Source organism: Anser brachyrhynchus, assembly GCF_964034855.1.
Source record: "Anser brachyrhynchus genome assembly, chromosome: 2".
NCBI lineage: Eukaryota > Metazoa > Chordata > Aves > Anseriformes > Anatidae > Anser > Anser brachyrhynchus.
In genome coordinates, this window is record NC_137695.1 from 14,428,980 (window position 1) to 14,455,752 (window position 26,773).

The following is a 26,773-nucleotide window of genomic DNA, read 5'->3' on the forward strand; positions in this document are numbered from 1 at the left end:
AACTCACAGCCAAGTGTACTACTTTTATTCTTCTTACAATCCTAGCCCCAAGACCCCTGCCTTCACACACTGATAGTCCCATACCTGTGATTTCAGGTAACTATCTTCCTTGTCAACTGCAATATTACATTTCCTATTCTCCCCACAGAGAACCTCTACCCAAATGTCTTTCCACACCTCAAAGACCAACCTGGTGTTCTCTAGTTCCTCATCACAGCTCTACTTTTTCCCCAAATACAGAATCCCAGTATTCATGACTCATCTGGGAAGGAAGAATTTTGGACAAGACTGAATACATAGAACACAGGAGACTCAAAAGGATTTCTGTTCCCAGTCAGGTATGATTAATCATTATTTAGACAGTTCTCCAGTGCTGGAGGTGCAAAGGAAGAATATCCAGGCAGATTTGAGACAGTTTTAATCTTATCTCAGTGTTGTAGCAACGGTACAGTGACATAAATTTGAAGGTATGCTTGCCACCAGCTAAAGGTCTACGGTCACAGTGGCTACGACATCCTTATTTCGGTGACGAAGTGATAGGAAAACTAACTCATACACATTCTGCATCATGTTCTGTTTGTGATGTGTTTTTGTTTCACAAAACATGGTTTTCAGACACAATGGTGACTTCAAGTCACTTAATCTTTCTGCAGACTAATTTCTGCATTATACTACTTCGTGTATGCTATCGTGCATTCAGAACAGCTACATACCTATGCAGATATTTAAGTTATCTTTGGTTTTAGCACAGAAATAATTGCAGCAATACAGTGCTCAGCAGGGTTGTAAAAGCTGCCTGAGAACCGGGTAACTATTCTGAGCTATTTGCCTGTCCTGAATCCCAGATCACTACACCTGCTACAAGTATCCAAGCAAGATAATTACTGCAAGGGAGATAGATTCTGTATGATGCACAGTTTATAAGATTATTGTAAAACAGGGAAAAAAAAAAAAAAAAAAAAAAGCTTCTATTCCTCAAAATATTTCCCAGGGGGAAAAAAAAAAACTATATATATATATATATATATTATGAACAGTAATGAGAAAAAAAAATACATTGTCAAAATTAACACTAGTCTAGTCATAAGCCTAGTGGACTTGTGTATCTTGCAGTCTTAAAAATTGAAGTTAAATGTCTTTGCTATAAATTCCTCCTGTCAGGTGTCAGGTCACTCAACAGTAAACTCAAGTGTAGCTGCAGCAAGTTACTGTGTCATCTTAGAGATAGGAAAGGAATATGAGGAAAAAAAAAATGAAGCCCTTTAAAAAAATAATAATAATGCAGTCTAAATAATGCACTACCTATGCTGGCACATTGTATCTTTCGGGGTGGGCAGGGGAAGTGTTGTATTTTGGTTTGGTTTGGTTTATTTCTGCTCTCTTCTGTGGAGTTATCTTTAATGATGAGTCATTTGAAAATCACATTGCTTCAAGTGCAGAAAAAATGATCTCTCAGTTATGAGCGTTTTCCCAAGTGGTAGACAGTGTTGCTGTTAGTTATTTGCGCATATGTTTTACAACAAGATTTTCTCTGTTAGGCCGAGGGCTACAGGCCTGTTTGTTCTTCACATTATAAAGCCAAAGCTCTTCTATGAATGAGCTTATAACTATTTCGTTTCAAGAGCTAATGAATGGTGAGGAGACAGTGGGTAGTGTAAGAAGAATTTGACTATCCATCTAAATATGCAACAGTGTCCGTCTAATACATTCTTGTATTATCTATTTAGGCTCTTACTTCAAACTACCTTCCAAAAATCATTTCATTTCACTGCGTGTACTTTCACTAGTTTGTGGATTTTGGAACTGAGGAAAAACAGTCAAGAGAAACTGTGGAATCTCAGAGCAGCCAGGAATCCTGTCAGATCTAAAACTTGCTGTTCCAAGTTGTCTTGCAGAACTTAGATGCTAATGAACAGGAAATAGCTAGTTGTCACAAACTGCTACACTACTAGAACAGTCACTATGAAAGAGTCTGCTTGCTATGTTGTTAGATAGCAAAAAGGTCTGAGAGCTAGAAAGCTAAAGACCCATTCCACTCTTTTCCGCTATTGTTTTACTCTGCACTTTGTTTCAGCATTTTCAAAATGAAATCTTTCAGTTTCAATATTAGAAATTATTTTTCATTTCATTATTAAGCTGAATTTTTAATGGGGTTAAAGAAGCATGGGGAAAAATGTCAATGTTTCATTTAATCCAAAACACTTTTCACCAGTTTGATGTTATGTCCTTTTATGGAGAAGAGCTATAAAGATCTGTTATACAAAAAAAAACTTACTAATGGCTGCAAATAAATGTGGAATTTGAATTAACTAAATACAAATAAGTAATGATTGTTATGAATTAAAGAATAAAGAATTTTCAAAAGTTTGTTACACAATCCATAGACAAAACTACAGCTAAAAACTCTGAGGACTGTCTTTATTGAGCTACTTTATTGCACTTCTAGAAGCTATGATGAGTAAAGTTTCCCATCTAAGGGTTTGTTTGTTTGTTTTCAATGTTTTTCCATGGTTATTGAAATCTACAATTATGGATACTCTGCTTCTTTAATATCCAAAATCTTTTTACGATGAATAGCCTACAAAATATGAGATTAAAAGTTCCTCACCAGCAGAGAAGAATATTCCTCCTGGCTTCACCTCTTTTCAGGAATTTGAAAGTTCACTATTCAGTCTAAAGCTATTTGATAGGATCCGTCAATACCACAAAATGCATCTCTGGAGTGAGATTCACCTATCTGAAGAAAGGGATCCAAAGCAGATTATCTAAATTACCTTCCACTCACAGAGAAGACTGGATAATAAACTGTAAACTTTTGGAAAGCAAACTTAAGATGAAATTAATTGCATCTCCTGCTGTGTAATGTTTGTCTTCAGCAACGTGAAAATAATCTTGAGATTTAAACAGTGAAATCCTTTCATTTTCTCCAGATGTTTAGAGATTCTGGGCTAAAACGTGTTGCCAAAATACAATGGAAGTATTAGTGATGCTCAGGGACTTTTTATATACTCTGTTAGTATCAATAACCAGGTTTCTAGGCTGCAATTATAGATTAAGCTATTCCCTTTCTTAGTATATTTGATTAACTGCAAGGGTGTTTTATTTGTTTGTTTGTTTGTTTCCACAGCATCAAGTGTTCAGACAGTAACACTATCTGGCCATTAATACAAAACAGTGTTTCTGGTCTTAAAAATTCTCAGTGAGAAGATCTGTGTGCTGCACCTTCTCAGAGTAAAAGAATAAACAAAAAATAGATGCTTAATACTCCACCTTAAAACATAAACATTTCCATGTTTCTTCCTTTTAAAGGCTGCGTGTCCATAGTCTTACTTACATCAGCCATCCTGTGCTGGTTCCACATTACCTTCTTGTCTTCCTCCACTTAGAAAAAAACTGCTGTGTTCATTGAATTATTAAGACTTCCATCCAGATCTGTCCTATACTCACAACATTATTACATAATTGGAAAATGATTTAACAACAGCCTGTGAGCAGAAAAAAAAATAAAAAAAAATAAAAAAATCAATAGACCTTGATAATGAGATCTGCCCTACTTGTTCTTAATCAATTATTCAAAAAAACAATGTATATTACAGGAGGTGCTGCACATTAGTAATCTTGCAAGCCTATGTTTTGTATTCCTATTTTACTAATAAGCTCTTGTGAGGAAGGGTGAACTCTATTTAAACTATCATTCATCTTCATTTCATATCCTGCCAAGTTCCTAAGCAAGGCCAGAAGGGCATGAAGCTTTTGTGAAATAATAAACTATTCCTAACTCTGAATGCTGATGATATTATCTCTACTTAACTGATAGAGCATCTGCTTTCTACCTCATTAATCACAAACATTAAAATGCAATAAACCCTTTTTTTGAGTCTTAAAGAAAAAATATTTAGCTTATTTTGGTCTTATCTTTTTGACAGGCTCTGTGGTGCCTACTGTAATGGCAGAATTGTTTTCCTTTCATGTATTTATATTTCAGTATATCGACTTACAATTCAGCAATCTATACAAAGTAATTTTTTCACTCTTTTGATATGTTGGCTTCTGATCAGATTATTTCACTTTTAAAGAAACAAATTCCATTGCCATTCAGATTAGACAGATTCCCTATGATAGTCATTTTGTTTTTGTTTTTTGCTTGGTTAAGTCTTTTAGTACATAAGAACGCCTGAGGTAACAATATGCCATTTAGACCTTGACCTGCACTGGTTGCATGATAACTTCACTGCCTCAAGAGAACCAACAACAGGAGGAAATTCTGAAACCTCAACCTGAAAGTCTTTTTTGGTTCCCCTTTGCTCTAGTGTCCCTAGTAACAAAGACTTTGCAGTGAGATTTTGATTATTAATTTCTGCAAGTCACAAGATAATTCATCTTCCTTTTTCTAAATTATGCTAAGTAATTTGCAAAAATATAATCAGGAAAGCAGACAGCTACAATTATGAATACAAAGAAAAGAGATTTTTCTAATACTTCAGCACCTTTTTCTCTCCATTCCTCTGTGTTAATGCACTTTTCAGTCACAGCTCAATCACACGAGACTTCAAGTATGGTAAGCCGTATGTAATATCTGACAAAAATACCAGAGAGCACAGCAGGTATCTGAACAGGTGGTGTGGTTTATTTCAATGTATAATTTACTTTACAAAGAGCTTAGTATACTGAATTTAAAGCTGTTCTTCCTCATCAGCAAAGTAATAAATATTTTTAAATCTTCCTAAAAGGGTCAATGATAGGGATTTTTACATGTCTTCAAATGTCTAATAATTTATATTGTAATCCAATGTCTAGAGGTATTTGATTACTTAACTGAAAGTTGAAACTACTGAGAGTCATGTTGTCAGTGATCACCTCATACTTCTGAGGCCTACATCTTTCAAAATTTATAAGGGAAGACAGATTATGATAAAGGTGGACAGCTGGGGCATGAAACTACCTTTTGTTGTTGTTGTTGTTCTTGTCTTTTCTTAAACCATGTTTCTTCAAAAATGTTTTGATGTCAATGCTTTGGATATAACAGCACACCAACAACAACATAAAAGATATGGGCTTTCTGGTGTGATTTGTAAATATTGACACCCATAGAAAATGCCATGAAAGAGAAGAAAAAGTCAGACTTGAGAACCAATGAGAGACTCATTGAGATGCTTACAGAAGAAAAGCTTAATATCATAGCTGATCAAGAAATTGCAAAAATACATGATTAAAGATTCATATTTTGGTGTAGTTTAATGGCAATGACATTTTATTTCTGTTCTGTATTCTTAGTTACTGGCATGGATTTGGATGAATACTTCAAAATTTCTCCACAAGAGAATGGCTAGCAACTGTCTTTGCTAACAAGAGCTACAATTCAGCATTCATCACAGGGTGTTATTTAAAAAAAAAAAAAAAACTACTCAGAAACTGGCAAGAAAAATCAAATGAGTTGGCAACCCTACCTACATAAAGTTGTTCTGCAAGTGACCAGAATCTGTCAATTCTTTACAAAAAGGAACACCACGTTCAGAACTATCATTTCTATGGAGTCATTCTCACATACTCGGAGTTTTATAGCTAACTTATTTCAGTTGAATCAAGTCTGTTCTTGTCATTTTGGCTTAAATAAGCAACTAACCTTATTATCTTTATGATCATCAGTGCATATACCATAGCTTGCCAAGTTCACAGCAGCACATATGTCAATATCTACAGTTGATTAACAGCTTTTAGAGATCATCTTCCTTGCACTCTTATCTTTCATTTTGAATGTTGGCCTTCCTGATTAAGTAATTAGGAACTTTCTGTTGTCAGTAATTGAACTAGCCAGCAATAAGCTCATAAAACAATTAAAGATGACCTGGAGATGCTAAGTCAATTTTTCAATACAAGGAATTCTGTTTCTGAGAGTTGATCCAATCTCAAGATTTCAGTCAGAGGAAGAATTCAGGCAGAGTTAAATATATATTTATTTGTCCAGCTAAGATATTAGATATGAAAACAATAATATAGATGGAAAATTATATCAAATATGAATTTTAAAAAATTCTTATATAACCCAAGAATGATAAACAAGACTTGTTTCTGTAGCACAGTCATAAACACGGCCCAACAAAACATCAGTGGTAAAGAGAATTTCGTTCCAGTTCAGATTCTCATCTTGTACCCAGTACTGAGCTTTATAATAATTATTTATGCTGAGATCAATTGCCATGCATGTGCTGTAGATTCAGAGTTGCTGAGTCTGTGCATGGGAAGATTGAATAGGCTTTCATATGGGATTGATAGCATTCCCAAAGCTCTTCAGTGGTGAGTGTACAAGTGCCATAATAATGCACAAGGGTGAACAGTCTAAATTCAGGTGAGCTAGCTAAGACAGACAGCACACTCTTCTACAACCTTATGTAGCCAAATTAGTTATCTCATAATGAAGGAAAAAGGGGCTCCTTTTCCTGCCTGTCTGAAAAGCAGACAAGAATGTTAGAATTGTTTCACTCAAATTAGAGTTCATTCATAGTGTTAGACCACACAAGTTCCTTGATTGCATGATCTAAATTATCAAAACTAAGCACAAAGCCAATGGTGACTTCAACCTCAGAATCTTTAAGAAAAACACCAGGTATCTTGATACAATTTTGGCCTGTTTATGTCTCTGTTGTTAAAGTTTGGCATTTTAATCTCACAGTGTCATCTCTGCTGAGAGGAGCTGCAGTAACACCTGCCCACAACCTGGGAAGTCCTGGTCCTGTTGATGATTACCACCCTATTCTTTACTCTCTCACCCCAAAAAGAATTAGCATAAGAACAACTGCAGGGATCTTAAACAGATATTGATTCGATTCTCCCACATTAATCTGGCTCTGGAGCTTACAGCTAACATAACACTTTTACAATTGCTGAGTGCTCTAACCTTGGCCAGCAATACAGAGAAGATGATGGAAGTAACTTTTGTTGATAACTGATTTTGATTATCATTCTGTTCTGCCAAGTACCTAAACTGTTGGGGACAAGAACAGGTTGCAACATAGGGAAATAATTTTTCAATTAATTATAAAGACAGACAGAAAGATTAATGGAGTTGATGTAAATATTTGACCAAGGCCATTTAGAAAGCCCTGAGGTAGCCTTGAAACCAATAGCTACATATCACAGAATCAAAAATGTGGAGTGCAATTGATTTGGTTATGGAACAATTCCCAGCCCTGCGTTGCATAACAAATAGGTGTAGTTAATAGCACATGTTTACACAGTGCTTTATATCTGAGGATTGTGAAGTAATAATGAGTTAGCTTTTCCAATAGCCCAGCAAAAATGAGCAATTGTTAGACTTACAGGCACTGAGAAACTGAGAGGATTGCAGAATACCTTTTGCAAGGTATGGAAGAAGTGCTTTGAAAAAGTGCCATTTATGACACTTGGGAAGGAATCTTTAATATAAGTTGATCTTTTTCCTCAACTAAATACATATAAACACATACTCCTTTAAAAACTGCAATGTATTTTAAAATTCTGCCTGCTCTTTTAGGCCTTCTGTCAACCAACAGTGGGGAATGTCTCTAAAAGCACTGGTTTTGATGGTAAATGGCAGGAACATCAAGGCAACATTGTGTGCTCTAGAGGTGTATGGCTGTGTTTGCCTAGCATTACACCGTTGCAAATCTCTCCTATATCACACAACCTTGATAAAGTTATCACTTGCAGCAGCTCACACTGGAGGAGTGCAAACCTGATGTGATCCATGTTCAGCCACACAGACATGCTCAAGCTAATCTGCACATCTTCCCAGAATGGCAGTAGGAACAGGTACATCTCTGTGCAAATAGGACTGGAGAGTTTCTAGCTCACAGTGCTGCCTTCTGTACTGAGCTGCCTGAAGAGGTGGGGTTGTGGTACCTTTCCTTTGGGCAACCACATGGGGTGATGCTAACCAACAAAACAGTGCTCCCTAGGTCATGCTTTAAACCTTCAGCAGAACATATCCAATGTTTGCTCCTTTAATTAGTGCTTCTTGCACTTCAAAACTTTTCCTCTCCCATTTGTTAAACTAAGGGGCCATTATGGAACTCTGTAAGACCTGGAATCATAAAGTCTATCATATTCTTTATTAAGTAATGATGAACACATCTATAAACATAAGCTCGTGAAAAGAAAAGCTCCTGTCCCACTATGCATTTCCAGATTTCTGCAAAGTTATCATTATCTCACAGAACATTTCACATTGCAACAAATATTTCTGGCTCATAGGAGTTTCTGGAACAAGAAAGGACACGTAGGTGTTGTGAAAGCCTCTCTGTGTTTTGTTCAACTAACAAAGCAATGTGTCTTGTTACTAAAATATCTGTCCCCTGGAAAAAAAGCTCTCCGAATACTGCAACAGATGGAATTCTGCATTATTTGTGTCACCACCAGCCCTACAAACCAGAGCCAAACCAAAACCAAGGCTGCTCCTGGCTACACTGGTTGGAGTTATGCTAAGCTATGCTCAATACAGAACTGACATTCAGTAGTTCCCAAATGCTGATAATAACAGCTATAAAAAGAGTGACAGGAATCTTAATAGTAATAGTAATAATAATAATTATAATAATAATAATATGGCTACATACCTCAAGCTGCATTTAGAATAGTTTAAACAGAATAAAACTGATAAAACCAGATTCAGCATGTCACTGTCTGAAGCATCCGCCCAGGAAATTCAGAAACACTTAGCTCACCACAAAGCAAAGAGAAAACAATGAAAACACTTGCAACAGATTCTTGTCAATGGGATACTTATGGGCCAGGGCTTAAAGTGGAAAAAAAGACGAAGCCAGAATTGCTGATTATTATTCTTTTAAAGTGTTGTTTTTCAGTGTTTCCAAATTATGACACTGTAAAGTTTAGTGAAAGCTATAATTCAATAATAATCACAGAAATGAGATTAAACTTGCCAAACCAAGGGGAACCCTCAGCCAGTGTAAATCAGCAAAGTTACACTGGCATAAGTGAACTTATACAAACTACACTACCAAGCATTTGGCTGAAAGAGCAAGGAGGAAAGAGAATGCAGTTATGTACACAGAGAGGCCTGAAAGCTGAAGAAAGCTAATTAAAAATACTGTATAAAGTCAGACAATTCATTCTTATTTCAACCTGGAAGAGGAGAACTTTGTAGCATAAAGGTTATGAAAACAGATATGGTACCTAGTACTGGTAGAAAGAAGTCAGGTCCTTGAATTGGTTATTGAGGTGCAGATAATATTTTCTACTAGATGGAAATTATCTGGTCCTTTCACTTGTACATATAAAGATTTGTATCAACGATCCCAGGTTCCACTCTTGCAGAATATGCAAACAAACATTTGGGAGAATTAAAAATAAACGGAAACTAAACCCATTCTATTCCATTAAGCTACTTGCTCAGTTTCAATACACAGTATTTCCTAAGCTTGAAAAACAGCTAGCTTCCTCAGAATGCTTTTGTCAATAACAATTTTAAAGACATTGCATCTTCACTTAGTTGTCCTATTACAAGACTTTTGTGTGGGTGAGACTTATGTCACCTGATTTTCAATATCTACAGTGTATGCATATAGCATACAGAGTATCCCATTCAGGCTGACATGATCAGTCCAGAAGAGTACAGTTCTTCCAGAAATGTTTTGCAATGTCAGCCAGCCTCACTTTTATGGCTCTGTTACCTTTAGGGTGCCTGAAACAGCACTGAAGCTTGTGTCTAGCAAGATTCCTATTATGGTCAGTTTCAGCTTGCAGATTCAGATGTGTGCACCTAAGCCACCATGACAGTCTGGGGAGTGGTGGGTGCTCTCAGGTGGACTTTGATATTGAAAGATAGACACCTAAGACTGTTTGAGATGACAGAGGATACGCAGATTTCCGGACATGTATGGAAGATTTGACAAAGACCTTAGGAGGAATAGCCTCAATTTTGGAGAAGCACCTGGAAATCAAGCAAAACATAATTTTCTTTTTTTCATGCCATGAGAGGCCAATGCCTGGTGTCTGAAACCCAACCTGAGCCCTTGCAGTCAGTGAAGACGTGAGGGCCATTCAGCTTCAGAGGTGTAGACATCTGCCTTGTGGTGAGACAAACAAGTGACAAAGTCCCACGCACTGCAGACTGAAATTCCATCCTCTGTAACAGAGGTTCATAAACCCAATTTACAGGTGAACACACATATGCACCTAAATTCAGGTGTCTGAATCTGCAAAGTCATTATAATCCTGCACCCCATAGCAAATGGCAAAAAAAAATGTGCCTTTACTCAACAACAGTTATCCGATCTCCTTTAGACCATCTAGGTTAAAAATTGACATCTTTTCAATACAGAGTGGAGCCAAATTTCTAATTTTCAATCCCTTTCCCAAAATGGAGCTCTAATCTTAAATGTTCAGTGTTCAATATTCTTCAATGCTCGAAGCATTATTCAATGTTCTCTTTTGTCTTCAATTTCCTTTTCATAAGGGCACACATACCTCCAGAAATGTTAGAAATAGGTTTCATTTTTCTGGACACATGCCTTTCAATTTTCCAAGTATCTGAAAGAAAGAAAGAACATGTTTTCATAGGTAATGGGCTGGTACTGTGAGAGGGAAGTCACTAAGGAAGACTGAAGTGCACAAACACCATGGCTCACAAAAATATGTTTCCACTTAGATGTGACTGAATATCCATTTTGTCTGCACTTTTTCTCCTGAGATATCAAATTCTTTACTGTGTCTGAATGCTTTGAATACACAATACCTTTTAGCATTAAACATAAAGAGTCTCCACAGCTGGCTTTTCCTTTGTGCCTCTCCCTGAATTCTGTTCACTTCCCTCATCCCCCATCCTCATCTTCCCCCAAACCAAACGCTATCTAATGGAGCCTCATTTTTTTCAAATGCTGCCTGCAGAAATATGTTTCTTACTGAAGGTGAACAGGAGCCAAGTGTAAGTATCTTCCCACTTCATACAAACAATGGCATAAAGGCAAAACTCAGGTGTTTTGTGGTGCCTACACATCTCGCACAGCTCCAGCCACAGCAAGGTGGAATTCCCCATCCCCTCATGCTTACACCACCCTTTGAACAATACAAAACTGTTAAAAAATTTTCAGCACTGCAAAGGACTGATGCCTGAGGCTTGTTTTAGTTTCTTTCTCTTGATCACTGCCTCTGAAACTCATGCTGCCTTTCACAGCCATGGCACTCCGTTCTGTGTTTATGACACTAATTCTCTTGGTCCATTCTGCCTGGTTTCTTCTTTATCAGTGCTCCTCCATGCACAGGTTCTTACCCCTCATGAGACTGGAGTGAAGAGCTTGCTCAGTGGCTCTGGTGGCTGTCCCAGAGGCCTCTGAAGTTTCCAGGTCACCAGCATGGCAGTGCTCCTCTATCACACATCCCTGCTGGCCAGCAACGACTCACCACACTGAGGAACCGAAAGGAGCTGCAGAGTACCTGTGTGATGGTGGAGTTTCAGAGTGTCTCCTGAAAGAGTCTGAGTTAGACTCCCTAGTATACTCCTGTATCATGGCTCCTTATCATCAAATAGCAGGATGTAAAGATTTTAGTGTATAACAAGCAAACAAGACATTGAACAAACTCCTTCTTTTGATTCCAACTCTATTTACTCAAGCCTAGTTAAGAATACAGGTGTTTTGCCTAAGCAAAAGAAAGAGAAGGAGAGAGAAAAAACATTCGCTTCTTTCTTCTTTTTCATCTGCTTTGAGTTGCTCTTACACCTTGTACCCTGCATATTTTTTCTTCCTGTCACTACTTCTCCCTGGCAGTTTGCATCCCTTGTAACATGTAGAGGCTTAGTACCAGCACTCTCCAAGCTGTTAGGGTGAGCTGAATTGACTCCTGTTGTTGTGGTTACACACTTGAATAGAAAATCACAAGTAAAGCTTTCTCGTAAACATACTTTTATTTTCTGCTTTCAGTCTTGGCTGCAACCCAGAAAAAGAGATGCATGAAAAAATGGAAAAAATGTAATGTTTTGTGAGAAGGAAGGATTGCCTTCCTGTATCCAAAATAAATAAATAAATAAATAAATAAATAAATTATTCTCACATTTTACTTTCCTTTCAAAATGCTATAGAGTTCTTTATTGGGAGTTAGCCTGTTTCTCCCAGGACATGCTATAGATCAGGAGCTATGAGATTTGCAGCATGGTAGTGCTTAGAAGCTACAGTCCCGGACCAGCATCCATTTGTGCTAGGTAGTATGGAAACATTTTCAATACTTAGTTTACAATCTAAGACTAGCAAGGAGTGATGCAAACAGCTCTGTTTCAGCAGCTGTTTTAGGTTCTTCAGAAAGTAGCGCCGCAAAGCTATTTAACAGTAATTGCCAAATTTTAATCATTTTAAAGCTGCAGATGAGACCTAAGGTGACAATCCCATCCCCAGTCTGTGCTGTAAAGTGGAGTACACATCAGCAGAGCCCTGAGCTAAGCAGAACCCTGTCTCATGGCACAAACTATGAACAATACCAGGTGGCATTAATGCATGGAGCTTCAGAGAGAGCCAGACTCATTAAATTCAACTACAATTTCTCTGCTTTAATTTACCCCAAGCAAATTAAGTGACCCGTGGTCTTTGATAGGAGCTTCTTTCATTTTTGCCATCCAGTAATCTGCCTGTGTAAAGGTGAACAACTGCACTATTTATCAGCACTTAACTTCGGAGTTGCAGAGGATGTAAAAAGAGCAGAGCAGAAGACAGAGCAGACAACCTGAGCATCCTCTTGTGCTCATGGTATTCGTACTAACATTCAGAGAAACTCTTTCATAGCCTATTGTAAAGACTAGTATTTTTCTCTCATTCCAGAGCTGACTGGCAGAAAAAAAAAAAAAAAAAAGACAAACAGATTAGGCGCTGTTGAATTTAACAAGACACTGCATGCTTAAAAAAGAAGTCCTGCCCAACTTTCTCTAAATTGTAGTAATGCTATTTACTATCGTTTATCCAATAATCTATGTCACCACTCTTGATGCTTCTTCTGCTGGAGCTTTTGCTACTACTTTTATTGACTTGTTACTAATGAGAACTTTATTTAATCATATTTTGAGTCACATTGTTTTCGTAATGGGGACTGACATTAAAGAAACTATTTCACCTTGGTCTCAGGAGAATTAGCTTGTGCAGGTTCATTAATCTAATATCATAGAGCAGAAACACATTTTTTCAATTTTTTTTCTTTCTTCTACAACTGCATAAATCCTTCCTTTAAAATCCCTCGCTCTAAATGTATTATACACAAAGGTACAGTAGAGCCCTTTTCCTCTATGAGACTGCTTTTTTGCTAAACTGACACTGAAATAAGGACAAAAGAAAGCATGAGGTGCTTAAATTTAGTCCCAAATAACATGTTACGGAATTCATTGTGGGACTGATACTGGAGAAGTTTTTGTAACTACATTAATAGATCTCATTACCCCTCCAGAAATTCAGTGCTTTTTATTACAGTAGGAAGAAAAAAGTGCACAGAAATGAACATGAACAATGAAAGGCCTGCAAAAACAGACATTTTCATCTAAGAACTGAGATGATGACTTTATCTTGTCAAAGGATTGTACAGGTCAAGAAGCAAAGAACTCAGAGAACAGAGCGTTTAATGAGAAGGTAACTTGATATATATTACCCTTTATAAGATGTTTATAAATATTGTTAGATTTGAAGCCTAGACGAACAGTTGTGATTACGTGATCTGACACGCGTATCAAGGGAACAGACAGTCATCTGGTAAATTCTGCAGCAACTCTATGGTGTCTGTCTGAATTAAAGCATTTATTAAGACACATACTCTTAATTTTACAACATTCCTAGTGATAGGTAATCTGTTGCAACTCACACAATATTAGCCTAGTGTTTACTTATTCTCACTGCTAATATTTGTAGCTCACTCCTAGTTCTTTCATCACTCTAAATTTGATGAAAGCTTCTGACTGTTAGCTTTCTCCCCACCACTGGGGGCAGGTTAAGCCATTTTTTATGATTCAGTTTCACCTTCCTTACAAAGATACTGGTTGATGCAATCAAATTGTGTCTTCCACTTCTTTTAAATCTGCAAACCAGATCTGGATCATGAGCCTAATCAGGCAGAGGATCATCACTGTAACTCTTCCAATTCTATCCATCTTGCTAATCTCTCTAATAGATATGAGAATGAGACTTAATATTACACCAGGGATAACGCATATTGCATTTGCAGAATACCATTTCTTGTTTCTGCTTAATTTTCCATAGTCTTATCCAAGGATAATTCTTTCCTTGTTGCATCATGGTAAAATCTCATGTTCAGACAGGTCTTTACCCAAAGGTAGAAGATCTTTCTTACCTTCCAGAGCATCGTCTGACATATTGTAAAACTAGCCTGTGTTTTTTCTTCCCAGATGTGTGACTATTTATTTAGTAGCATCAAAAATAATATTTCTAGTATTTCTTAGTCAAATAGTTCACACTGATGTGTATTATTTATTTATCCTATTAATAACTTCTCTACTAGTCTTTGTGATATATATGTCTTACAACCATTTATTTTATACTTTCTTTCATATCACTGACAGAAGTATTAAATAATATTTGGCCTAGGAACACATCACAGGATGATGGATTCCCATATGTAACATTTGGAGATCTACCAGCAAGCCATTTTTTAATTTCATTTACAGAGTACTACATTAGGTTATTCATTCTTTTCTTCTTGATGGTTTCCATACTTCTGTATACTGTCTGTAACACTTTCACCTTCTTTTGTGGCTGAATAAACCTATAAATAACTTCTGTTTGAAAGCCATGAGTCTAAAAATAGAGTGTGGTGTAGCTGAATATTTTAGGACACAATGTACCTTATTATTTTGTTTAAATGTTGGGGAGGAGAAGTAGCTAATATATATTTGAGCAGTTTCTCAAAACTTCCTGATTTAAAATAGATCAGAAAGCCCTCAAGGATATGTGAACTATCGATCAACACAAAGCATGTCCAATCTAATTAATATATGATCTCAGCTTTTGCCTAGTAACCACTGCTTCTAAAATACCTTCGTAATCATTGTAGAAACAGCACCTATGAAGAAAGGGAGATACTGTCTATGTCAGGCTAATTTCTCTTTTGAAACTGGATATCTAGACTAAAATAGTTGTCCAGGCTCCCCAGGCAAGGAAGGAGAGATGTACACCTTCAGATGATTTTAGATACCCTAATTTGGATTTTAGGACGGGATTAGTAGTCTTCTGAAGGCAACTATATCTCTCTGTAGAAGTCTAGATGACTATTTTGTATTAAACATAAAATTGCTTATAAAAGTTGAGAGATGAATTAGATGTATGTGCCTACACTGATGGATGGCAATTCCCACTAGAGCCTTACAAAGGATTCCACATCCTTCTGCTGTTACATAGAGAATGTATGTAGGTGCTCACAGACTTCACCAAGAACTTCATTAAAACATATGTGCAAGTGAGATGCCTACATTAGACAAGATATTTACTTTTATCAGGTATTGCTGCAATCTGACGAAACAGATTCCAAGTTTTACATATCCTATTTTTCATAAAATCTTGCAAATTGCATTATTTTCACTACCATCTTTTAACTTTACATTTATTATTTTCCAGATTAGTGTTTCTACAGTTTTGACAAAGATCAGTAACTTTGCTCACATCACCAGTCTATAAATAACAGCGTGTTAAAGATTTCTGAAGGATTCTTGAAGTTTCCTAGAGTTGCATGATCTGCAAATAAGTGAAACAAACTGTTCAGTCTCTCACTCTGGCATTCAAGGGTGCCAGTCCTGATCATTTCAGAAAAATATTTAACTTATATTGTTTATGTTTATGGTCCTCCCTATCTGCTGGCTCAACAGAAAGTATTTCCTTAATGCTTTATCATAGGAATACATCATCCTGCTTTTCTTCAGGAACAGATCAAAAAAATATTTGTTGAACACTTCCTTTTCTGTGTTGTGATTACTACCCTTATCTAGTGTCAAAGTTATGCAATTGTTAAACTGCTGTTTGTTCCTGACACATTTAAGAAATTCTTTACTGATTTTAACTCTTCTGGTCAGAGGTTTTCATCAATAACTTGAGCTTCTCTGATTAGTCGTCTACCTTTCCAGTGATATTTATTATCATATATTAATATCAGCTTAAACAGTTTTTAATAACCTGTGCACAAAACTAAACTATTTTGAGCTGTTGGATCTGAATATCTTATTGTGTGGGCACAGAAGTGATAAGCTGGGGACTCCCTAGTAAATGCAGATGTGACAGCAGAAGGTTATACACCAGTCAAAATAAATGACAGGGAAGGGACCTGTCTTGCAACTCCAATCCTTTGCAATTTAGTGTAAGATCCAAGCTGCCTGGAGTCTTTGTCACCCTTTTGACTTAACCCCTTTGTGGCTAGGATTATCTCTCTGGATTTGTAGCTTACCTATATTGGTCACATAACTACAATTGAACTGTAATTGCAATCATAAAATACAAAAAAAAAAAAAAAAGTGCAACAATATACTCTTGCTGCCAAGCCTCCCTTAGTCTCCTGCTTTACATCTCTTTCCTGCTTACTTGTATATTGCAACCCTGTTGTACTTTCATTTTTCAACCAGAACTTTTTCCCTCTTTTTTTTTTTTCCATGACTGCACCATATCAGAACATTAACTTTCGTTTCAGAACACTGAACCAGAAGTTTGTAAAGTTCCTACTGTTTATTTTTCTTAAAGCAGATTTTGCTGTTATAACAAGCTGGTGCAATGCCGAGAAACACAGCCAGTCAGCAGTCTGCATTTCAGTTTTTCTTTTTCAGTTTATCACTGCTGCTTAGATGTCAATCAAAAACACTTGTTATGAATAGATTTGATGCACACAGAGACTAACAAATCCAGACCCCATGATGCAATCCTCAGAACCAAGTAGAAGGATATAACATACAGAAACCAGGATTCAGTGAACCATAATAGCTGTGTCTACTCTGTCCAGATGCTTGGGGGGACCCAGATATGTCAAATTCTTCCATATCTCAGTAAATCACATTGTTGGACAGGAAAATCAAAACACCATCAGAAAGGTTAGTCCCATATGCCCGCAGTCTTTCTGAAGCCAGAAAATACCAAGAATACCAAGGTTTATAGCTCATTTTCTAATCCAAATAAAAATGAGACTGCAATTCTTTCTACTGTGTAGGACTACTGTCTGACTTGTGTATTACAAGGGTGAATGAAAATGCACATGCACTCTTTTCTAACCTCCCTGCATTTTTTGAAATTTAAAATACACTAAAAGTTTAAAAAAAAAAAAAAAAAAGATGAGTGAGATTATTCTACACCCATGAGGTGAGCAACTCACTCATTCTTCAGTCAGTGGAGACAGACAAACACCTCTAGAGGGTATTTCTGTTTATTCTGAAAAGGAAGTCAAAGATCATATTTGCTTCCAATGAGTATACAAAGAGAGCTTAGGGTAACTCACTCAGAAAGACACATCTGTTTATAGACAAACACATTCAGCATTAGCTGAGGTTAACCCTACCCTGCTTTTCCAACTTTCCACAACTTTTATCCTATTTTTTTCCCTTTCTTTTTCCATGTTCTTGGCTACCCTCTGAATAACCCATAACACAAAATAAAGCTATATAGATGACCTTCAGTCTCTTCTCTGTGTGGTTTCCTTCCATTCCACAGCTTTCCCAAAGGCCTTTTAGCCTTCAGATAAAGCCTCTTTCAAAGTTGGGTGAGTTCTACCAGACACATGTCTGTGGAGAAGAGAATATTATGGAGCAGTTGTCTTATTAACAGTGGTTCCTGTCACACAGGTAATATTTTCCCATCGACATCACAACCACGGTGTGAACTACAAACTTCTGTACGAGTAATTTGTTTTAGCAATTGCAAGTGACTAGCATGACACCATTTTAAATAGCAAAGAGCTAGAGAGAGAATTTCTCAATCCAGTAAGAGAAGTCAGCATTCCTCCTCATTCTGGCTTCAAAAAGGTGACCCAATCCTTAATCAAAAAAGTCTGCTGAAGTATTAGATCAGGTGATGTCTAGGTTGCATGCACATACAAACTCACAAGAGTACTTTCCCAGCTGCTATGACTACTTTGTGTATTAAGCTTCTTTTTAACTAGTTTGCAGTTTGATTAGAAAACCATCTGAAGGAGAGTTGATTCAAATAATGCTTCAATAACGTTGCTTCAAATTACCTTAGTTCCTTTTATAAAAAATCCTCTTTTGCTGTTTATGAATTTCCTGAACTTTATAACACCACTCAGTATTTTCCATGCTAGGACCATCCATTCTTATGTACATGGAATGGAGGGAGATCAAGAAGGGCAGGGGGAGGGAAAAGGGACATAGTCTGAGCCAGACCTACATACCAATTTCTTTAAATGAGGGTAAGAGACAAATAAGTACTTTTTCCCACGTGAGAACATTTCCACAAGTAATTCCTTGACAAATTTTTATGTTTCTGCACTTCGAAGCCATGTCTGGAATTTTGCAAGATGAGGAGGGACCAAAAAGGTCAACCCTCCAAACCTACCACGCCTATAAGAACATGTCCATGCTGAGTCTTTCTAAAAATTCAATAGTCACACACTCAGTAATGTTTTTCTAAATCTTGGAAGAAGAAAATTATAAGAATCTGCTCTATTTTCTGTGTGCTGCAGCAGATAGTCTAGGATTTCAATTAAAAGCAGAGATGCTCCTGCAAATGATATTCAATCTGCTGATACTAATGTGAGCCTCTTGTAGGCAAGCAGCCTGTCCCTAAGCTCCTGCCTTTCATCTGTTGTAGACACGAAGTGGCCTAGGCCATGTGGAGCTGAAGATGAAAGACTGTTATTAATTACATAGCAAAGGAGTGATAGTAGACAACAGAGTGGTGAGTCAGGATTGGTTCAAGATTTAGTCAAAAAGACAGATACTAAATGTTGCTGCCTGCCAAGCAGCAAAGACTTAAACCCAAGACTAAACCAAAAATATTGGTTTGGTAAGTAATTACATGGAAACCTCTTGGTATACATACATCCTACTTCCATTTGATGACTGGTCCAAATGATAGCAACCTCCAGGTAGATCTGTTGATGATGGCAGGTTTATCAGACTCATTTGTGTTGTTAACATGTATTTCTCAGACTTTCCAGTGACCAACAGGGCAGTTATGGAATTTCTAATTCAGGTTGCCTATTCCACCTCAATTATCTACTCTGCATATATGTCTGATGACATATTCTTGAATGATATAATTTCATAACTTGCTTTCCATTCAGTGGATGAATCAGCAATATAAATGAGGCAATATTTTCTTTCCCTTCTCAGCATTCATGGTGAAGTTTTAAGCCCCTTTTACAAGGAACAATCCAAACTTTTCACAGAAGATAAAGTTACTCATTGTCTTATGAGCTTTTCTATTGGCTTGTCTACACCGTACAATGAAGGGCGGTGTAGACTCTTTGGAGAGTGCTACCTGAGCCAGCTCTTGAACTTTATTATCTTGAAGCTTTATTGCCACATCATCAGGGTGCTGCAACTGAGGTAATTAACTTTGTTGAAGCTAGAGCTAATTAGTATGGTTGCAGTATTGTATCAACACAACTTTTTATACATTTGATACCTGCATGGCTACGCACATGGATATTTTGACCATCTCACGGCTAACTGGAGGAGCTTTGCACCATACTCCTGTGGTGGAAATACGCTCAGTGATAGTCATCAACATAACGTGAAGTGAAACATACATGTGCACTGTGGCAAAGTACTTTCAAGCCTGTATCTTGCCACCTCCTCATTCTTTTAACTTCATTTCAGCAACACTGTCTAACTCTGCAATTGTTCCTTCCCACAAATAAACTGAAAAGCACTTGTCTTCCAAAAAATAAATAAATAATAATTTAGAATGTCTACCCCAAACTTTTCTGGTGACCAACAAATAATTTTAAAACATTTTCAAAGATTATCAAACAAGTTTTCAAGATACTGTGTTTTCACTAAAACAAATCTTTTATTTTTTGTATTATAAATAAGATTAATTTAGCTTCCATATATTGTAGTGATATAATTTAAAAAAAAAAAAAAAAGTTGAGGTTCTGAGGACTGTGGTGACTGATGCTAGTTTAACTATCACTATTCTATAACTTATAGGAAAGCCACATAGATAAATACATGAAGACATCAGTTACTAGAGAGAATGTCTGTACTTTGAAATTTACTTTATACAGCAGATGTAGTGAGAATAATAGAAAGACCGTGCTCATTCCATATACGACAAAAACATATTAGAGCTTTTCTATTAGAGACACAAATTAGTCATGAGCCAGCAGGTTTGAGAAACACAAAGAGGTAAATTACAAAGCAATGTGCAGGGATTTAGCTGCACGACTCCCATTAACATCAATGGGATTTAACTGTGTGACTCCCTGTGCACCACTTTGCAAATTTACCCTAAATTGACTAGCGTGGTAATTCCTGGACAGCATGCAGTGGGGAAGTGACTGCTTCTGTAAACACAAGGAGCTGTTGATTCTCAAATGTCTCCATGCTGCACTCAACAAAGAACAAACATTCAAAGAAACATTTTATTCCCTACATCAGAGGAGGCCAGGAAATAGACACTAGCTCACAACTCCTGCTCCACAGGGGAATCCAGTTCCAGAAATGCAATTTAGGGAAAAGAAAACTGTTAATGATCACTGCTACTGTCAGATTCCTGGCCTGCTGAGCCTAAAAAGTCTGATCCTCTGGTACTACATGGGAGCTGAGGCAGCAAATAAGGGCAATTCCTAGTTTCTGTACAAAAACAAACTAAGGAATTAAAAAGAACATTTGATTCCAGTACTCTCTTTGATATTGCTCTTCCTGAAAAATTAATCTTGGATTTGGTCAGAAAGGTTTTTAATTTGTTTTTTTTTTTTTTTAAAAAAAGTTAATCCTTTGCTTCTCTCTGCTCTTATAAAATGTCTTCTTTCATTATTAGGTAGCTGAAGATCCTCACTCATGTTATTATCTTTGCATACTAGTTTGAATGGTTCTATTCCTGTCTGAACAAAAGAGTACAGATCTTGTTCATATTGTGTGTTTCCTAAGGCAGAGGACAAATGTTAAATGAATACAAGAATCACACCTTATGCAGGACAGCAGAATTACCATGCAGGTTCTGTTCATTCATGACTTGAGGGGGAAGAGACAGTTAATGGAAAAATTTGGAAAATATTATAATTCATGATGCAAACAAAAATTATGTCCCTTTCTTCTAACTGAAGACCTACTTCTGGATTTTCAGAGCTACCTTTATTTCATGTTCTAAGGAAACAAAACTATATTGCTCTTTGTCTTTTCTTTCACCTCCAGTAACAACACAGACAAAAGGATTCTCATGGCTGTTTCATTCCTGTTTCCTATATGTTCTCCAAGTGTTCAACAGCAGCTGGATTTTTCAGACCTGGCTGTTGGAGAGGCACAATAGCTTTCAAGCCTGCGAAAGCACTAATGAAATGATGAGGGCAGTCATACTTGTATATGTCTAACATGTCACAGAAATGCTTGCACATCCATCCATCTGTGCCAAACAAAAGTTCAAACGAAGATCACGGCTTTGCAAATGTGAGCTGGAAGCAACCATAGTACACATTCAGTCCAGTATAAGCCAATGAAAGCTCTTTGCCAAGATAGTGCCTGATTCAAAATTTCTTTAAAAAAAAAAAAAAAGAAAGAAAGAAAAGAAAAGAAAAGTTGTAATTACAGGAAAAAGGCAGAGCAAGTATAAATCAGCATAGACTCAGTAATGGTTCCTATCCTGCAAATTTTCTTATCAAGCCTGTATTTAACTTACAGCTCATGCCAAATCACTGTGACAAAATCCACTCAAATATCATTGTCAACACAACCATGTCACCTTTCTGTTTGAAATCATCCTTCTGGTTTAAACATCTTGGGTCAAATCTTGTTCCCAGCTGACTCCAGCAGACAAGGCTTTTAAGTTTCCCTTTCAAGAAAGGAAGAACTTGATGACTGAGGGGTCAAGTAGACAGCATCAACTCAACTAGCAGGAAAAAAAGCATCTTTTTGCTCTAAAAAGGGGGAATGGAATCTGTTTCTTTATTTGAAATATATTTTAAGGATTTTTATGTCATATTTTCAAGTATATGCAATTTAGTTCCCGTAAGTACTTTTTGAATTTTTGCTAGGCAGCACCCAGGTATTTCAAACAAAAATCAAGTCAGCACCTGTTCACTCTGGGGAAGCCTGTATCCCCGTTTTCTGTTTTCAGTGTCTGTCTGTCTTACCATGATACAGAAAGAATATGAAGGAAAGAGAGATGTCTGAGGGAGGCAGATATCCACCTCTTTTATGTGAATTTCTGACCATTCCACTGGATATATCAGAGCTTTTCTGTCAATTTAGCCTGTTTCCATGTCATAATTTTTCTTCTGGTCACCAGTGAAACCAGTGACTAAGCACTAAAATGGAATGAAAAAGGAGAAAAACAAGACACTACATATGAAAATGTTTTCTTCATACTTAGTGGCAGGCAAATATTCTTTTCTTCTGAGGGAAGAAGGGAGGATATGAGAGAAATGACACCTCCACATCATTTAAAATACAACTGCTCTGATTCATAGCAAAGACATATTTTATACTACATGACCCGGATGTGCTGCTCTACTAGAAGTGTAAGTGTTGTGGCTGCCAATGACGCTGCTTCTCAAAAAGGTAATCTGATAAAAGTTAATGTGAAGAGAGAATTCTGTTCTTGGGCAGACTATACTGTAAATAACAAATAACAGGACTGAATCCAATACTCCACGGTATTTATTAAGAGAGCAGTTTCCATTTTGTACCACAATATATTTTGTTTTTCTTTTTCAAGAGGTATTTTTTTCAGCTACTTATGCAACATTAATATCAATGGCATAAATCTCACCTTACCTACAGTTTGCTGAGCACTTCTGAACTGTGCTGGGTACTTCCAGTATCCTTGGCATGAACACGAGGTGGGAATATGAGCTCCATTAAAACAATGTTGTAGATCTGCTGTACAAGCACAACAGCAAAGATGAGCTATTCTGATTGTGTTATTCTTTTTGTCAGGTTATCATTATTGCTGTTTATTTTATTACAGTCCCTGAGAGTCCCGGAAGGAACCCAGCCCATCTCTCGGGTGGCAACACTAAGACAGGTAAAGCCATCAACCCTAAAAGAAGGGGCTTGAACTGAGTGATAAAACATGTAGGTGTGAAAAGTAACAGACAGTCAGACACACATGAGTTATGTCTAAAAAGGCATCATTATTAGCCTGTTATATGTTTTATGAAACTCGCAGTCTATCACCCAGTCCACTACATTATTTTTTTCAACAGAAAGCTTCCCTTTCTCCTTATATCAATGTTTTTCTAGTCCTTAAATATTCCCTGAGTTGGAATATGGAAGTCTGGTCTACTGGAATGAATGAGAAAAACTGATAAAGGACAGTCCTAGATGGCATCAGCTTCCTTCCATACTCTTCATTGAGTTGTGTTTTTTTTACTTTTTTTTTTCTTTTTTTTTTTTTTTTTGAGCCTGGGGGAAGATCAGCAGGTGTCTATTTCCACCCTATTTTATCTAAGAATGCTCATTTTCATCTTCCCATTTGAGGAGTAAGTAATACTTCCGTATCACTTAGCTTCTCTATTAGCACTGAATCTCCTGAGCCCCTTTAAAGTGGATTCTCAGATTAAAATCAGCTGTCCTCACAGTCTCTTCATTCAAAATGCGCTGAAAAGCACTGAGAGGGAACTGTATGTTGGATAATTATCCCGATATCTCAGTACAGTGAAAGGATACACACATCCCTTTCATGTCTGTGTCATTCTATGGGGTTAGCAGTTCAAAACTACTCACTGTGATTCAAATACTAAAAGAGAACCTGTCCTAGGCTTTCTGTCTTTCAAAAATACAAAATAAAATCAATGTATTTTTTTATTATTATTATTACAACATCTCTGAGAAAAATATATAGAAACAAAAACAATTCATTCACCACACACAGTACTAGTCCTGTTGAAAGAATACTCCCAAGCATCTCCCAAGCATCTTCCAAGCATCTTCCTTCCTCAGTGAAAGCACTCCAGCTGATATTGGAGTGACCACTACCAACCCCAGCAGACAATTCTGCTGATGAACACTGCGTGTGTCAGGGCGGGGGGGGTGCGTGTAAGTGCATATGTACATGGATATAGGCACTTCGACATCATTTTCCATTCTGAATTTCACAGTGCAAGAATGAACATAGTGGATATTTAATGTCTCCCAAGGTTTTCTATAAATACAGGCTGACTGCTGCTGTTAGCAAGCCCTTCTACAAGCACTTCATCTGGTCTGTAATGTATAACCCGATGTATTAATTTTAATGGCAAACTTCATTCTGATCATCTTTTTACTTAAAACCCTCATTCCCAGAACCATGCAGTTATAAAAAGGATTTGGCTTTATTTATTTATTTTTCCTGGCTGTTTCTAGTTTTCATGCAAACAGCAATTAGCAGGAAATACCTGCAAATGTGTTTCTAAGCAGATGAAAGATATAAATAGGAAAATCACCTTCTTATGTTGAAATTATTCTTTGAATGTTGTAAGCAGTTGCAATACCTAAATAATTAGCTTATTATATTAAAATAATCATTCTTCAGCCAAGCTATGATCTCTTGAGAACATATGAATGCTTGGGGCTGGAATATGTCAAAAACCCTGCGGTGGTGACAGCAACCCAGAACATCTTGTGTTGAATTGTCTGCAAGCAAGAGGACTCCTGAATTTCAGTTGTGTTCAGCTGTTGTCTGACTGAAGAATGAAGTCTACACCCACTTCAAATGTCCTATTTCTTCTTTGTCATGACGTACTATACCTTTCTCATATAAAACATACATCCGCTAAAACCTGGTCACAGAAGAATGACGCACACTAAAATTAGTTTAGCCTATAATCAGATTGATGTAACGTTTCTTGTGGTGCAGAACTAGCACTTCTCGGCCATCATGTGACAGACAATGAATGCTTTCTCACCACCTGACCAGCAGCAGGTACAGCAGCAACTGGCTCCCTCCCAGCTTCTTCCTCTATTTCTTCTCTCTTTCCCCATTCCCTCCCCCAGTGCTTAGTGTCACAAACAATCGAGTAGTTTCCAGAAAACAAGTGCAAGAATCTCCAGCAGGAACTGAACTGAAGCTGGGGTGAGAACTCAAGCTTCTGAGGCCACATCAGTCTGCACAGCTCCCCAGCCCCACTGCAGTGGGAGGATGCAGGGAACCTTACCCTGCAATGGCAGCAGACAGCCTGCCCACATGGCACCTGGCCTTAAACATGGTGATGTGAAAATCTTCCAATTTATAGAAATATAAACTGAATATGCAGTCATTGGGATGGGACTAGCAATAAAGATCCACTGAGATACATTCCTAAACACTTCTCTTCCTAGATCTCCAGACCACAGGCTTACTGCTCAGCCAAAGCCATCGGCACCTAGAAACTACATATATTTTTTAATGTAATCTGGGAAAGCAGGGCTGAATTTCTACAGCCAGACACACAAAAGAAAAATGTATCTTTGCACTAATTATCTTTTAAATTTGTTTCATTCTTCACAGGGCAGATTTTGATGTACATTCAAAGTAAAGAGGTCGGTCTATTATAAAACTATTGAAGTATTTTATTTTTTGCCTAATAGGACTACCACAAAGTACTGTGCACCATGTGTGGCAACTGTTTTTATTGAGACTTGGAGATTTGTTGACCAGAAATTCAGGTAAAACATTTTAAATTCACCAGTTTACAAAATTCAGATAAGAACAAGAACTAAGGATAAACACAAATGGTCATTATCATCAATAGATTCAAATCTTCCCCCATGGATTTAAATATCCTTTTACTACAGCTATGCTGATCCCTCATCAACGACTTAGAAAATCTCTTCCTTTTCAGTTCCTGGAGGCTTTCAGCAGTTTCATGAAAACTCCAAAACAAGGAGTTCTGTATGTACTTCATAAAACCTTATTTGGCAAACATCTTTCAGTAGCAGGAAATAACTGTTAGCCGATAGCAGATAATCAAAATGCCTAGTGTTCTGGTCACAGAAATTACTATGGTATTCATCAGGTAGGAGAAAAAGAACCCATTTGTGTTAGTAACTATGCCAAAAACGGTTGATACTGTAAAGTCTGAAAGAACATACACTATATACATAGCTTTTATTTTCCTGGAAAAGTTACAATCAGATAAAATATATTCATTGGCTTTAAATCTCAGAGAAAGCTATCCAAGACAGTCATTGTAAATCTATCATTCAGTGATGTCTGCTATATTTCACTGAGCCTTTGATTTTCATTTCTATATACAGCTTCAGGTGGAGACATTTTGGCTAGCATTAATGTGATAACATTAATAGCCTCCTTGCACCATTTTTTGACTGCCTAACAAAGTAATTTATTACTTAACTTCAGGAAGTTATAACACAGAGAACAAACTTGTAGGTTACAATCCATTAAAGCTGTGTACAAGTGTTTGGATTTCTCAAATCATGGGCTGAGTATCCAAAGCAAGGAAAAAGACAACAACCTCACTGCTTGAAACAAGAGAACTTTTATCATTAGAATGAGTTTGAAATTCCCAGTACTGTCATCACAGATCACTGTTCTGTTCGTGCATTTCAATGCAACAAGTAATAAAAAGGATACAATAGGAGGATAAACCAGGAAGGAACTTGCCTGACATCCATTGTAATAAAATGACAAATAGTAATGCACAGAGTGTGTTGACAGATTCGTGT

The 26,773-nt window shown here is 37.0% G+C and overlaps 1 protein-coding gene across 1 annotated transcript in view; it reads right to left on the reverse strand.

The window, feature by feature from the left end:
• LOC308190043 (uncharacterized protein) overlaps positions 1-26,773 on the reverse strand; it is a 316,509-nt gene that overhangs the window by 114,797 nt on the left and 174,939 nt on the right. The window contains exons 10-12 of the mRNA XM_080580892.1: positions 22,904-23,008; positions 21,870-21,959; positions 10,462-10,524 (exon numbers count right to left, since the gene is read on the reverse strand). Coding sequence (XP_080437018.1) covers positions 10,462-10,524; positions 21,870-21,959; positions 22,904-23,008 — 258 coding nt within the window. The remainder of the gene's footprint in view (positions 1-10,461; positions 10,525-21,869; positions 21,960-22,903; positions 23,009-26,773) is intronic.